This window comes from Saccostrea echinata, unplaced genomic scaffold (assembly GCF_033153115.1).
Source record: "Saccostrea echinata isolate AGI-Se365-2 ecotype Australia unplaced genomic scaffold, CSIRO_AGI_Sech_v1 ptg000034l, whole genome shotgun sequence".
Taxonomy (NCBI): Eukaryota; Metazoa; Mollusca; class Bivalvia; order Ostreida; family Ostreidae; genus Saccostrea; species Saccostrea echinata.
In genome coordinates, this window is record NW_026889783.1 from 1,271,481 (window position 1) to 1,288,563 (window position 17,083).

Here is a 17,083-nt window from a genome sequence, read left to right on the forward strand (position 1 = left end):
GATCGGAAAAAAACGGAAAAATTCGTAGACAATTCTACGGAAGCGTAAAGGTCTCTACACTTGTTGTGTTATAACTTGTATATTGTCTTATATTTTATTGTCTTACCAACATAAAAAGTGTTATAACTCCTTATTTATACACATATTTTGAATTGTATTTAGATGTTTCTGCATAATTTATTATTTAGATATTGAATTATTGACCAAAGCAAGCTATTTAATCATTTCAATATAGAAATGTCGATATGTAAAGATAAATATATAGTTATATCCATAAAATTTAAAGAGATGTAAGAACAGTTTGTTATCGAATTAACTTTGCGGGGGCGGGAATTTAAATGAATCTTCACTTTGGGATTCAGTGAAAGTTCCTACAACATGTATTTGCTATCGTATACGATTATAGATTAATACGGATTCAAAAATGTTTTGAAAAAAGGGGATGAAGAGACATCAGCAGTTAGATCATAGGCATAGTCATAGGGGGCTACTGTCACCATCACCACTTTTGAAGAGGGGGAGAGGCAGGGGTATCTTTGTGCCCCTCCTCCAGCTTTTTTTTTTTTTTTTTTTTTTTTTTTTTTTTTTTACATGAGTTTCGTACAGATCCACTAATATATCCCGAAAGGAAAGATGAATACTCGGAATTGGATAAATAAACTCTGTTTTTTCTTGCCATATATTTTATTTGGCTGACCCCACCCGTTCCCCCTTTTAACTTTGTGACTAAGCTTTTAAAAGTAGATTGGCTGCAATGAAGCACAATTCTTTTTTACATTATTCTACGTATAATTGTCCATTTATTTAAATGCAGTGAGAGCACGGTCTATAATGCAAATGTCCATATGTCCATGTTCACTGTCCCATGTTGTGTGAAATTGGTCCCTCGTCTGTTTATAGGGGGAATAGAAGAGAATTTGAGCGTGTGCATCAGTGAAATTCCCAAATTTACGTGGGGCTTATCCAACTTTTAGTCAACATATCCAACATCTAGTTTTAGCAAAGATGAAATTTGACGTTGCTTTAGAAAGTTTGACGGTATCATCGTGCGCCGAACGGCGATACAACACATAAAATGCCGTAATTAAGGTCTTCCGTCTTCACGGAAGACCTTATAGTGATTCTACTGTTTCTTATTAAGGTCTTCCGTCTTCACGGAAGACCTTATAGTGATTCTACTGTTTCTTATTAAGGTCTTCCGTTTTCACGGAAGACCTTATAGTGATTCTACTGTTTCTTATTAAGGTCTTCCGTTTTCACGGAAGACCTTATAGTGATTCTACTGTTTCTTATTATTATTATTATTATTATTATTTTTTTGACCAAATTTTGTGCAGGCGTTTTCTCGAAAACTATTCAGTGGTTTTTCGTGAAACTTTCAGGAAAAATTAGTCATTGTATGAACTTGTTTCATCACAAGGAAAATTTGGAAAATTCCATTTTGGTTCCAAGTTACGGGCAATTTCCTGATTTTAAAATGAAATTTTGTCCTCGAATGTTCTCAAGAATGACTAAAGATATGAACTGGAGACTTATTGGAGAGCATAGAACGTGACTTCTAAATTTGTGGAATCACATTTTCGTTCGTCGTCGGCACTTCCGGTCGTTTACGGAAGTGATCAAAGAAATCATAAAATTTCAACTTTCTTTTTTTAAATCAATACTTACATCACATTATTGCATCTCTTTTGTAGTTTCGAAATATGTTGGTCCCACCGGAAACAAAAACGACAACTTCCGGTTATAAGAGAAAAACTACATAATTTTAGTATTTTTCTTTCCCATTAACATCCTTTGTAGATAAAGTTTTTGAAATGAATTTTAAATATGTTATTCAAACTGCAGATATCTAGAGTAACATTAAATATCTTTGTAAAATTCACTTCCGGTCGCGTGTTTTCCTGTCCTCAAAATGAGAAGTTGTCTGAGCAAGATCTCGGAAACGGTGAGAGATTAAGACACCAAACTTATATGAGCAACAGACCTTAAGATGTAGGCAAAACCATTTGGGTTCAGAGCGTCAGCCGTCACTTCCGGTCGTCACAGGAAGTGATCAAAGAAATCGAAAATTTCAACTTTTCTTTTTTTAATTAAAAATTGCATCACTTTATTGCATCTTTTTCGCAGATTCGAAAGATCTTGGTCTCACCGGAAACAAAAGCGACAACTTCCGGTTATAAGAGAAAAACTACATAATTTGAGTATTTTACTTTTCCATCAATATTTTTTTCTAGAAAAAGTATCTGAAATGAATTTTAAATATGTTATTCAGACTGCAAATGTCTAGAGTAATCGTAAATATCTTTCAAAAATTCACTTCCGGTCGCATGTTTTCCTGTCCTCAAAATTTGAAGTTGTCTGAGCGAGATCTCAAAACTAGGTGAGAGATTAAGACACCAAACTTTTATAAGTAATAGACCTTGAGGAGTAGGCAAAACCATTTGGGTTAAACGCGTCAGTCGTCACTTCCGCTTGTCACAGTAAGTGATCAAAGAAATCTAAAAAAAAAATTAACTTTTCTTTTTTAAATTAATGCTTGCATCACTTTATTGCATCTCTTTCGCTGTTTAGAAATATGTTAGATTCCACCGGAAACAAAAACGTCAACTTCCGGTTTTAGGAGATAAACTACTTTACTTTGATATTTAACTTTCTCATAAATATTGCTCATCGATAAAGTACTTGAAATGACTTTATGTATGTTGTATATATTGCAAATGTCTAGAGAAAAGTCAAAGATTTTTATAAAATTCACTTCCGGTCTCTTGTTTACCTGTCCTCAAAATTAGAATTTGATCTCACAATATTGCTCGGCAACAGTAAACGACTGAAGTCTAAAACTTTCAAGACTGATGGTCAGTCATCAGTTATATGAATCGTGAGAAAATCTTGTATAGCCGTTACTTCTGGTACTTCCGGTCGTGACCGGATGTGATGTAAAAAATGAATGGTTAACGTTAGCAAGTTGGATTTTCACGCTGACGACAAGGGTTAAATTTACAGAGTGTCTGAATTTCTTTTATCTCTTTTTCAGCTTGAACTTTCGTTTTTATTTTCAGAATCGGACGGAAGACCTCTCATTGCTCGCAATGAGTTTCTAGTTATTATTATTATTATTATTATTTTTTTGACCAAATTTTGTGCAGGCGTTTTCTCGAAAACTATTCAGTGGTTTTTCGTGAAACTTTCAGGAAAAATTAGTCATTGTATGAACTTGTTTCATCACAAGGAAAATTTGGAAAATTCCATTTTGGTTCCAAGTTACGGGCAATTTCCTGATTTTAAAATGAAATTTTGTCCTCGAATGTTCTCAAGAATGACTAAAGATATGAACTGGAGACTTATTGGAGAGCATAGAACGTGACTTCTAAATTTGTGGAATCACATTTTCGTTCGTCGTCGGCACTTCCGGTCGTTTACGGAAGTGATCAAAGAAATCATAAAATTTCAACTTTCTTTTTTTAAATCAATACTTACATCACATTATTGCATCTCTTTTGTAGTTTCGAAATATGTTGGTCCCACCGGAAACAAAAACGACAACTTCCGGTTATAAGAGAAAAACTACATAATTTTAGTATTTTTCTTTCCCATTAACATCCTTTGTAGATAAAGTTTTTGAAATGAATTTTAAATATGTTATTCAAACTGCAGATATCTAGAGTAACATTAAATATCTTTGTAAAATTCACTTCCGGTCGCGTGTTTTCCTGTCCTCAAAATGAGAAGTTGTCTGAGCAAGATCTCGGAAACGGTGAGAGATTAAGACACCAAACTTATATGAGCAACAGACCTTAAGATGTAGGCAAAACCATTTGGGTTCAGAGCGTCAGCCGTCACTTCCGGTCGTCACAGGAAGTGATCAAAGAAATCGAAAATTTCAACTTTTCTTTTTTTAATTAAAAATTGCATCACTTTATTGCATCTTTTTCGCAGATTCGAAAGATCTTGGTCTCACCGGAAACAAAAGCGACAACTTCCGGTTATAAGAGAAAAACTACATAATTTGAGTATTTTACTTTTCCATCAATATTTTTTTCTAGAAAAAGTATCTGAAATGAATTTTAAATATGTTATTCAGACTGCAAATGTCTAGAGTAATCGTAAATATCTTTCAAAAATTCACTTCCGGTCGCATGTTTTCCTGTCCTCAAAATTTGAAGTTGTCTGAGCGAGATCTCAAAACTAGGTGAGAGATTAAGACACCAAACTTTTATAAGTAATAGACCTTGAGGAGTAGGCAAAACCATTTGGGTTAAACGCGTCAGTCGTCACTTCCGCTTGTCACAGTAAGTGATCAAAGAAATCTAAAAAAAAATTAACTTTTCTTTTTTAAATTAATGCTTGCATCACTTTATTGCATCTCTTTCGCTGTTTAGAAATATGTTAGATTCCACCGGAAACAAAAACGTCAACTTCCGGTTTTAGGAGATAAACTACTTTACTTTGATATTTAACTTTCTCATAAATATTGCTCATCGATAAAGTACTTGAAATAACTTTATGTATGTTGTATATATTGCAAATGTCTAGAGAAAAGTCAAAGATTTTTATAAAATTCACTTCCGGTCTCTTGTTTACCTGTCCTCAAAATTAGAATTTGATCTCACAATATTGCTCGGCAACAGTAAACGACTGAAGTCTAAAACTTTCAAGACTGATGGTCAGTCATCAGTTATATGAATCGTGAGAAAATCTTGTATAGCCGTTACTTCTGGTACTTCCGGTCGTGACCGGATGTGATGTAAAAAATGAATGGTTAACGTTAGCAAGTTGGATTTTCACGCTGACGACAAGGGTTAAATTTACAGAGTGTCTGAATTTCTTTTATCTCTTTTTCAGCTTGAACTTTCGTTTTTATTTTCAGAATCGGACGGAAGACCTCTCATTGCTCGCAATGAGTTTCTAGTTATTATTATTATTCTTCTTATTATTTTTTTGACTTTCTAATTTTGTGCACGCGATTTCTCAGAGACTATTGGGTGGATTGGTATGAAATTTGCAGGGAAAACGTGTCGTAGGCTGAATTTATTTTATCCGAGAGAAAATACCATTAATCACATCCGGTGCCAAGTTATGGACCATTTCCTGATTTTAAAATGAAATTTTGTCCAGGGATAATCTCAAGAACGGCTTAAGATATCAATGTGAAACTTTCAGGGATTATAGATCATGATAAATTCTAGCCGGGACGTGACTTTTCGTTCGTCGTCGGTACTTCCGGTCGTTACTGGATGCGAATTTAAAAACTCAAACTTTTTAACTTTTTTTTTCTTCAATATTTTTCTTTGATATTAGTAGTGTTAATAGAGACGTTTCCAAAAAGGCTTAATATATTATTTGTTTAGAAATTGATAAATCCAAACTCTAGATATTTGCATTTTAAAATTTGAAGCGGGTCCAAAATGGCGGCTGTCTTCGTAAACTCCGACGAGCAAGTCGGCACTCGGAGCTCTTCGGAGGGCTCGTTCATCGCACGCTAACCTCGGACGTCAATGGTGTTCTACCATGTTGCTGATACAGTCATGTGATCTTATTCGAAATTTCTCCAAAAAATGCTATACCTTTGAAGTCTGGGTTACTTTGAAGCACGCCCAACACTTTGTTTTGCTTTCAAAGACTACTTACATGATGTTGTGATCAAAACCAATATCCAATGAAGAATTAGACAAGTGATAAAAATGTTTGAAGAAATTTATGCAGAGTAAAATATGAAATGAGTTACAAGGCAGTTTCCGGCGGAGAAATGTAATCGATTTGATGCATATTTCTCCACCATTCACTTCCGAGGTTTGTATGGACCGTAGCGGAGTCAGTCGAGGATTGCCGATTGGCAGGTTGGAGTTTACGGAGACAGCCGAGCGTCTTGTTGAACGAAACTACCATAAGGATCAATGAAATATGAAGGAATATGAAGGAATTGTTGGATCTTTCAGATTATGACCTACAAATGCAATAAAATGAGTAATTTGTACCATACATGCAATAATATATATGAAAATAGAGACATTTCAGTAGTACATACATTTCAAAGAAAAGGCGCTAAGATTTACTCGTGACGTAATGTATCCTGACTCTTCTTTTATAATGGAAAATGGTCTGATGCAGAAGTGCAGAAAAAGATTACACGGACACGTTTGTATGAAATACAGGTATATGGAATGGCATGGAATAAAAAGTTGAATACACAAAGAAAAAAGGAAGTAAACAGTATCATCAGTTCATCAGAAATAGCTAGATTATTTGTTATTCTTTAAACTCAAGTAACGAATTCCGATGTGAATCTGTTTGTTTTGTTTTGTATGTTGTTTAACGGCCCTCTCGAGAATTTTTCACTCATATGGAGACGCCACTACTTGCCGGTGGAGAGCTGCAAATTTTGTCCAATACTCGGCACTTACGGCCATTGAGCAGTGAGGGGTCTTTTTCGTGCCAGCACCTACTGCGACACGGGACCTCGGTTTAAACGGTCTCATCCGAAGGACCGGTCTCCACGTCCCTCAGTGGGATTCGAACTCACGACGTAAGGATCAACTCCTTACTTTGCGACTCTAGAGCAGACGCTCCAACTACTGCGCCACGCGGGCGACCCGATGTGAATCTGCTTGCACAAAATTTGGCTAGCTAGCTCTCATTCTATAATTCCGCAATATATATATATATATATATATATATATATATATATATATATATATATATATATATATATATATATATATATATATATATATATATCTTTTAACCTCCCTGACGCTCGTTACTTCAGGCGATGATACAAAGTAAACATCGATGATGGCTAGTAAAATTGCTCTGGTGTAGTGGCTTCCATATTGAATTTTCACGAAGGCGATCTGGATTTAATCCCGAATTTGTTTGCTTAAATTTACGTTTGCAACTTTATAAATGATGTTGAGTGGGTTTTTTTGTTAGCTAAGGGATGATAGAACATGATTTCTAGATTGGCGAAGGGACCTTTTCATGCGTCGTCGTTAGTTGCGGTCGCTTTCGGAAGCGAATTTAAAAAATCGATCTTTTCAACTATAATATTTTTCTGTAATTTTTGTAAGGTTAATAGAGCCTCTTTTCAAAAATACGTAATATATAATTTGTTTTCGAATTGATAAATCCAAACTCTTGATATCCGTCATTTTTACTTTGAAGCGAGGGTTGAAATGGCGTAATGGTTAGCACGTTGGATTTTCAAGCTGACGACCAGGGTTAAATCTCCAGAGTGTCTGATTTTTTTTTTTTTTTTTTTTTTTCACTTTTTCAACTTGAATTTACATTTTTATTTTCAAAATCGGACGGGAGACCTCTCATTGCTCGCAATGAGTTTCTAGTTATATTTCTATTTTAAATTTGCCGTGTATATTGATGAAAATTGTTCTAACATGTAGTGAAAATTGTAGGACGCAGTGTTGATTATTTTTATGCCCCCGGATCAAAAGATCTCTAGGATATATTGTTTTTGTCATGTCTGTCTGTTTGTCTGTTTATCTGTTTGTCTGTTGTCAACTTTAAACTTGCCCATAACTTTTGGTTGGTTGGAGCTATGACTTTCACTTTTCACATGTGTATTCCTTGTGACAAGACCTTTCTTTGAGTACCATCATTTTTGACCTTGACATTGGAGTTTGACCCACTTTTGCAAAATCTTATGAGACTTTAACCTTAGCCATAACTTCTGAACAGTTGGTGCTTGTGGTTTCAAACTTCACATGTGTATTCTTTGTAATAAGGCCTTCCTTTGGATACCAACAACTTTGACCTTTTGACCTTGACCTTGGAGTTTGACCTACTTTTGAAAAACTTTAACCTTTGCCATAACTTTTGAACAGTTGGTGCTTAGGGTTTTAAACTTCACATGTGTATTCCTTGTGACAAGACCTTCCTCTGGATATCAACCTCTTTGACCATTTGACCTTGACCTAGGAGTTTGACCTACTTTTGAAAAACTTTAACCTTGGCCATAACTTTTGAACGGTTAGAGCTAGGGCTTTCATACTTCACATATGTAATCCTTGTGACAAAACCTTCCTTTGGATACCAACCACTTTGACCCTTTGACCTTGAAATAGGAGTTTGACCTACTTTCGAAAAACTTTAACCTTGGCCATAACTTTTGAATGGTTGGTGCTAGGGCTTTCATACTTTACATATGTAATCCTTGTGACAAGACCTTCCTTTGGACACCAACAACTTTGACCTTGACCTTGATTTTTTACTTACTTTTAAAAAACTTTAACCTTCGCCATAACTTTTGAACAGTTGCAGCTAGGGCTTTCAAATTTAACATTTTTTATCTTTTGGCCTGGATTTTGACTTGCATTTGAGAAACTTTAACCTTCGCCATAAGCTGCCATACGGGGGCATCAGTGTTTCACAAACACATCTTGTTTCACTCTTAACATATTCCCTTTCATTAAATTTCACTCACAGAAAACCAGCAATATTGTGCTTGCTCTCTTTTGTCTCTGAATTACATTCTTCGATTTCTTTAGGAGATGGGCACTTTGAATGATTAAGGAAAGAGGATTATCCACTAGCATCAGGGGTCAATACTAGAATAAGCTGTACAGTTTCGTTTGTAGATTGTGATTCATCAAGGTATCGCAGTGTTCTTCGTGTAAAGGTCGAAGTTCCTGATTCTTAGTCGATGACTGTGTCAGTTCCGAGATTTATTTTCCTCTGCACTAGACATCAGCTTCCAAGTTGCAGACAAAATGTGTTTTATAAGAAAATACTGTCATTTAACTATACAATCAAGATTTCCACTTTTTAATCATACAATTACATTGTTTATAACTATATGTACTGACAGTATTGTTCATCAATTATTTAGACGTAATTAAATGCATATCGAGATGATGTACCCTGCGTCTTTTTAGCATCATACTCGAAAGTCTCGCTACACACACGCTATCAGTGGAAGAAGACTTTCATATTAACACATCCTTCATTTCAAAATAATTTGTTTTCAGCTCTGAAATCCATTCTTAAGAGTAGTATGTGGATATTTTTTTTTTCAAATTTACATGTAATTTCAATGTATATTTTATTTAAAACGTTATGAAACTATAAATAAAGGAAGTGTCGTATAGAGTTCGGGAGTATTACTCTGTTGATAATGTGAACATGTTGATAATTACCTTGTCTCTGTCGAACCATGGTAACGTGTCAAACATCGATCCACGTGAAACTTTAATATAGGAGCTCGTTCAATTCTCACAGTCTCTTTCATTTTCTGGTATAGTATTAGGAAAAAGTTAAGGGTTTGATAAATTAGACTTTAAAGTGCACGACCATATCGGGCTTCTCGAGAGTTTTCCCAAGTGTGGTGTTACTCATTTTGTAATTAATCCGTGCAATGAAATCTATGAAATTTCAATAACAGACTTGTTAGACAAAGCTTGAAATCCAATTACGGATATTGTCTGATATGAAGTTTTCTGTATCGGGACTTAGTAGTAAACAAATCAGTTCCATCAATAGATCTGGCCTTGGAGTTTTTGTTGACCGACTTATCAATATACAAAAATTTACAGATTCTTTTACTACTTTGAGGTAATATGATCTTTTGTGTTACTTTGCTTTACCTCCCCGTTTGTTTGTTTGTTTGTTTGTTTTTTTAAAAAAGACGTCATTTGATCGATGTCCATAATACAACACCAAATTTTTTTTAAAAAGGCACCACCAGCTAGATACACTCTATATATACATATTTACTGATATGTTAACATTTTAAGGGCAATAAAACTTAAAGGATCTACTTTTTTATGAGGAATAAAAATGGAATTGTTTTTCATTTTGAAGTTCAATCTATTTTTTTCACTAAAGTTCACGTCTCTGTCACTGAAATCTGTTTATAAGACACGTACACCTGTCTTATTATCAGAGAGTCATACACGATTATCCGCAGAGAATACCCTGGAAATCAAACCTTTTATATGACTGATATACTTGTACAAATCAGGATATGTTAACAGTATGTAGGTTAATCGATCTTTCAACAGTGGTTACGCTCTCCCAGAATTCATATTGTCATGTGTCATTAACAAAAGTAAAGGCAGGCCACAAAATACAAATTGGGGACACAAAACGAGTGGAACAATTATAAGTCTATCATTATGAGCAATTCGCAGCATGAACAACTGACTTGTTGCTCGTTGAAATACTCTGGAATCCAAACAGAAACCAATATTGTTGGTTGTCAATCAATACAAGCGCAGCCTCAGAGTGGGGGGCTAGATGTCACTCCACGCCTAGCCGTCACCGACAGGCAATTGACTTTATCAAACCAAGATTTGTATTCGCTCTGTGCGTATTGATCAGTCGACTTAATACGGCATGCAAATTTACTGATTCTTTTTTCCCCTTGATCTTTGTTCCACCACTCGTTGCATTTGCTTTGATCACTGTAAAACATAGAATGGCAATGTAATGACCAATTTAAGCACTTAAGACACCATCATCTGTAATGGGATCCTTCACATTTTGCAGGAGGCTATGGAATTGGAAGCCAGATCGTGTGGAGCGTTTTGAAAACGACGAACAAGAACGTTGCACGTGTTGGTCAGCGGAGGTGACGTCACCTACTAATATGGCGTTGATCGAACAAGGTGACACAGCCGCACCCGAGAACTGTCAGAGACTAGTGATATTGGGCTCAAGTAAAGCGGGCAAGACATCCATTGTCTCCCGATTCTTGTACAATAAATTTGACGATAGTTATACCCCCACCATTGAAGACTTTCATAGGAAAATATACCGGATCAAAGGAGAAGCTTACCGCCTTGATATCTTAGACACTTCCGGTAATCATCCATTTCCGGCAATGAGGCGTCTGTCAATCATTACAGGTGAGAAAGTGAAAAATATTTTGTAGAACTTTGTAGTAGAAAATGCCACACTTGCTTTTATATTGAAATTATTTATGCTACAGTCATTTGGGGTATTCCAAATCAGGTGAGATTAGCGATTTTTTTTTTTCTATTTTTGTATTTTAATTTTATTGCTCTATTTCAATTTATGATGCTAGTCATTTTCAACAGGTGTCAAAAGTTGTTCTGTAAGATTCAATGTATCATCATTAATACACAATGAAATTTATTTTTTAAAATTTGCATGAGCCGCAGTATTTTTAATATTTCTGTACGTTAAGGTAGTACAAAACAAATAAACCAAATTTTTCCTCAAATTCAAAATGTTTGAAAGTTTTTTTATTTTGTTGCATTTATATATAAAATCTCTCTTCATGTGTAGTATGAAAGAAATCGAAACACACATTTTTTGCCCACATAGATTGAAATATAGCCTATCGGATACCTGTAAAAAGAGGGTTAAATAAGACATTCAACATAAGAATGTGCAACGTATAGAAAAATTACTATTTTATATATTACAAATATGTGTGATACTGCTTATAAATCAGTAAAATATATCTATACCAGTATATTTGAGTGCACAGTGATGTAAAAATAGAACATCTCGGAATTTGCAAGTTCACATATAGATATGATACACTTTAAAGCTTTATATATTTATGATAAGTTCAGACTAAAATTTAAAAGTTTAAATAAAGATAGGACTTTTTTGTAAATTACACAATATAAATCAATCGCGTTTCAAAGATATTAAAAAATTTAAACTATAACCAATTTATTTACCGACTAGACAAAAATTATAAAAGATTTGAATAACTCCGCCTTAATTTGATCTCGTGACACTATATTTAGACAATCAACAATAATGGCGAACATTGAGAAGAATATGGAGAGAAGTAAAGAGAAAATTATATTATATTAATAATATGTATGTACATGTATATTCATACCTCTTCTTCAATTATGGCTTTAGTACTGTATTTATTTTAGCTCAGATACGCCATATAAAGCTTTAAGACCTCTCTTATAAAGACCACCTTTTTTTTTTTACAGAAATAGGGTAAATACATGTCGTAGCTTATATTTTTCCTTCCAAAGATAATTGGTTATTGACATTAGAGTGATTTTATTCTTTTCTCTGGCGTATTGTAGAAGAAATGAGTTAAAATTGATTTTACAGGTGTTTTGTACTACCTTAATACAGATTTTTCAGTAGATGCTGCTAGGATATGAACAGTACATGATACTGCGAATTATATATACGTATCTAGGAATTGTGCTTACTGTCGGATACATCGTAAAAAAATTAAATAGCGTATAAGAAAAGTAGAAGTTATGGGGGTGGGGTTGGGGATTTCCTTTGTACCTAGACAGAGCATGAGTAATAAATAAAAACATTTTCATGGACACAATTTTGGTCTTTTGCTGAATGTGCACATTTACGACTTGATTTGAAAACCCGAATCTTGCCCGCAATACCTAAAGTATAGTGTTTGAAGAATCTCTATCAAAGTCCTAATTAGTAAGTAAATTCTTTTCATGCCATAAAACCTGTTTATTTTCCTAACGAACCTTCCAATAATGCCAAATAACCAATTATAAACTTGTTTATTATAGCGTTTGCAATGAAGATATAAGAGTACCATTAACCATTGTGTTAATGATGCTGCGAGAAGCCGTGCAAGTTGTAATTTGTAGGCCAGTAACATACACTGTGGTTAACATAGATTAATTGCCGTGTACAATTTTATAACGAGATATACAAGTATAATACGTGTATTATATTTTTACATCTTGAGAGGGATTTATAAGTAATGAGTATTAAGTTAAAGAAAATGTGGGGGCGGAGGGATACGAGATCCTGATTTTGAGATTCGAAATTCCTGTTCACTTTCCCAGTGCAAATCTAGTCCAACCTTAACCAACTAACAGATGTAAACCTTTCCAGTTTCCATAAAAATTCATTTTGGTTTAAGATATTGCATAAATCTGGAATTACATTTCCAGATTTGCATGTTTTATTGTAGGGGTCCTATTATTATAGGATATAATACAAATAACTGGGTATTATAAAAAAATTTTATTGCAGGGGACCTGTTTCTTTTGGTATATAGTATAGATAACCGTGAATCCTTTGAAGAAGTAGAGCGCTTGTGTCAACAGATACAAGAATGTAAGACACAGTGTAGAAACAGAGAAGGCGAACGGCGCCAGAGAAGAGCCATTCCAGTGGTCATCGTAGGCAACAAGTGTGATAAGGAAAAAATGCGCGTGATAGACCCAGCCGAGCCACTGCATCTTACCGAAGTGTATGAAAACTGCATGTTTATAGAAACGTCCGCAAAGAAAAACATCAACATCGAAGAGTCCTTTACAAGACTTTTTGACATGGGAAATCTTCCATTAGAAATGAGTCCTTCTCTGCATCGGAAGGTTCATCCTTTCTACGTAAGCGGAAGTACTTCACAAACCGGAAGAAAGGGAATGTCCATTAGGAGAAAAATGTCTGACGCTTGCGGAACGATTGCCCCGAATGTCAGACGACCAAGTATACGCACTGATTTGATGGTGGCACAGATGAGAACGAAATCATCTAATCTAACCAAAGCTGATGTGAAAGAAAAATGTGCTATACAGTGATTGTTTATAAACTTTAATTTAGATTTACGACGACGATTACATGAAATTGGTAGAAGATTGTCCAGTTTCTGTTTGTTTTTCCTTTCTGAATTTCTTTTAATCTTAAAGACAGTAACAAATGTAAACCAAACTTGACAGAAATCATTACCTGATAAAGTTTTTTTTTTTTAATGAACAACAACACCATTTTCTATAGGTGCTACAGATGCTTTTTTCTAGACTTGTAAAGAATTTCTTGGCTGAAACCATCAAAACATTTGCTCAAGTTTTTGAATGTTTTTTTTTTTTAAATTAGCTTCAGATTTGTTCAAGCTATTGTTCTAGTACGATACTCATGGGATCAAGGTAGAGGATCAAATGTTTTCATAGAATTTAGTGAAAAAAAAAGTATTTAAAATTTCAAAAACAAGACTGCTGCAATCTGTAAAATTGATACGCAATTCATATGTTTTATACTTTTTCGTTTATGGTCAATGTGAGATGAAAAAAATGAGATATAAAATTCTAATTTTCAAAGATTATAGGCAAAAAGGATATCTTTTTATAAGGGCAGATGGAGGGGACATAATGATTAAATAAATAATCTAGCATATGAGAGACTTGTTAAATTTACAGTGTGATTATGATTATGATATAGCATATGAGAGACCTGATGTTTACTATATGATGATTTTGAGTGTAAAAATGTGTTTCTACATGTCTGAAAGGAATATTTATATTAGTTGACTGCTTATAAAACCAACAGAGAATGAGCAATTTAAAAGTGGTGTATTTAGTCATATCATTAAAGTGTTTTAGAAATTCAAATCGCTGGTAAGAACACAGTGTTTTCATGTTATATTAGAGTTTGTTTCATAATTTTAATAATCATTCAAGAAACGGTCCAATTCAATGCATGGGAATCCAATTGTCAAAAGCACTTGTTGGTAGGTTAAAACTTGATGGAAGACATTGTATGCTTTTTGCATTGCTTCTTAGAACAAAATAATGTCTTTTGATCATATCACAATAGTTTTAAATGGGACCTGTTGGGGATGTCTGGGAATAAAAATAGTTCAAACCGAATGCAAATAATTGGTAATTGCACACCCAGTTTCATTAATACAAAGAAATCGAAGACATCGGTTAAAAGACAACAGTCAGGATTTGTTGAATAATGCAAAAATATTAGAATTAACAACAAACCTCACAGAGGAGGTAATGTTCGTTAGATAGGGACCAAATTACCCTCAATCAATCAGAGCTCAGGGACATTTAATTGAAAGAATAGCTGTTTGCTGAAGAAGAAAAGTTAAACAAAGCAAATTAATTTATCTTTTTTGTCACAAGACAAGCAATAAGCCTCCTCGTTCGTGAAATGTCTCTTCTCATGCGGCATCTGACGTCGATAATTCTCACTCGAACACGAAGATTTGTATTTTAAGTATGTCAAACGAAAACACAGCCACAAAAAGGAGCGTAATATTATATACAGGTGTGATATACACCTCGTTCTCAATTTACATAACAATACATTGCTTCTTAATAATTCCTACATATATCTAACTGTATGATAGTTGTCGATGTGTAAGCACTGAATATGGATGAGATTCTTTAGTATTTCTCCTTCTTTGTGTTCTTGACTCACTAAGGATAATCAAGAAAAAAGCTAAATAATAAAATTCAAATTATTTCAAGACCATAATATAATGCATATGTGCATTGTAGCAACATCTTATTGACAATTATATAGGGTTTAGGCGCACAACTCGTTGATGAAAATCCTATTCCCATAGTCATGAAATGGGGAGATCCTTTTTTTCTACTTCATCAAAACTATCATGACGAAATTCGGATTTTAATCATTGAAATTTAACCCAGTTTACTGTAAAACTTCTTTTCGGGCACTCAAACTTATCTGTCAGAAAAAATTAAAATAAGTAATTTAGCCTGCTTCATGGGACTATAATACCCCAAGACCTTAACAGTAAAAATTATTTTTTAAAAAAATCTTGATAAAATCAGCATTTCAAATTTATGTCAAAATTCAGACCAATTGATTTCAAATATCCTTTTCTGGACAATGAAAATTAACTGTCAGATATGCCGAAAATTTACCCTCGACCTGTTTGGGGCCTCAAATCGGCCCCGACCCCCCTGCTTCCACATTAAACACACCCTAGCTACGCCCATGACAAACAATTTTCAATCCCTCACACTACGTTTATCCTATGCTGAAAATATTTTTCATAAACATGTGGTGATATGTATAAAAAAAACTTATTTAAAACACATTCACAGAACATGACAAAACACATACCATTAAAAATCAAAATAAACCGAGCTCATCTTTCCTAATTTGTGATTGAAGTTTGATTATATGAACGAACTATCCATATAGATAATAGAAACGAAGGAAATAACAGGGGGTCATTTTAACATGGATTCTAGAACTATGAATTTAGGCTTCAGAAATGACGAATTTGTTTAAATAAAATATCAAAATAACAACAGGAATCAAGCTCAAATGTCCATTGAAACAATACAAATTAGCAGCAGAGTTTGCGAAATGTTGACTTTAAACGAGACTGTTGATATTCTTGTTTCATCAACTTATTTGTCAATAGCTTGCCTTTTTTTTTTTTTTAAGAAATTGTTCATACGTAGAGCATGCTCTTGCATTTCGAACCAACTGGGAGACATGAACTCCGTATGCAGAATGATAATTGTATATTGCTAATGCTATTTAAATATGGGAAGTTGACGATAGAAAAGTTGAAGTCATCACGTTTATCATAAAGTTTTGTTGTTAAGTTACCATTAACGTCTTTTTCAACTAAAATATCCAAATATAAAACAGATTTGTCAGACTCTATGGTATCTTTTCTTTCGAGTTCAAAGGGGTATATCGAATCAACGTAGGAATGAAAATGAATATTGAGTTAATTGACAATGATATATCTAAGTGTTAAATTACGGCAACAGCAAAAGACTTCTTCTTTTCATGTAGAAGTTTTTGAATAAATTCTGCTTCATAAGAATACAAAAATAAGTCTGCTAATAACGGGGTGCAGTTGGTACCCATGGAAATTCCGATTTCGGACAGATTGTTGTAGAAAAACTTCCAGGTGAAGTGGAGATTCAAGTTAATAATCAACATGAAGGTTTGGGCACAAAAACACAAACAATTCATTTTAGGCAACATCAAAAAATTATGTCTGTTCCAATTTTGAACATCGGACAGAGACGAGGCCACGATAAGGATGCAGAGATCTTTTTACTGTAACAACAATTCTACTCATTATATTCAAATGTCCTTATCAAGAGAAGATTCAAATTTCTTCAAACAATGTTCCAGCCATGATGTAAATTTTTAATTTTTAATGCAAGGCCATTGTAAAAATTGTCAAATTAAAATGCAAAAATTCCTTTGAACAAGCAATGCAAATTTCATTTTGTTCTACCCATGGAAGAATAGGGCTCTGGTATGAATCATGGTTTAATATATTAAATTTTTTTTTTCATTATAAAATTGTCATTTCAAGAAATGTGCTTTAATCTGACAAATGAATATGCAAGCA

The 17,083-nt window shown here is 33.9% G+C and overlaps 1 protein-coding gene across 1 annotated transcript; it reads left to right on the forward strand.

The window, feature by feature from the left end:
• Nucleotides 1–10,328: 10,328 nt before the first annotated feature.
• On the forward strand, nucleotides 10,329–13,756 carry LOC133199347 (GTP-binding protein Rhes-like). Its single transcript, XM_061335156.1, has 2 exons — nucleotides 10,329–10,859; nucleotides 12,973–13,756. Exons 1-2 carry the CDS (start codon nucleotides 10,478–10,480, stop codon nucleotides 13,521–13,523), a joined length of 933 nt encoding a protein of 310 aa, XP_061191140.1. The 5' UTR covers nucleotides 10,329–10,477; the 3' UTR covers nucleotides 13,524–13,756.
• The last annotated feature ends 3,327 nt before the right edge of the window (nucleotides 13,757–17,083 follow it).

Bases quoted from the DNA above. Each gene is read 5' to 3' on its own strand.
- LOC133199347 (XM_061335156.1), top strand. From the start codon at position 10,478: ATGGGATCCTTCACATTTTGCAGGAGGCTATGGAATTGGAAGCCAGAT. The intron at 10,860-12,972 runs GTGAGAAAGTGA...ATTTTATTGCAG, and splicing joins GCGTCTGTCAATCATTACAG to GGGACCTGTTTCTTTTGGTA.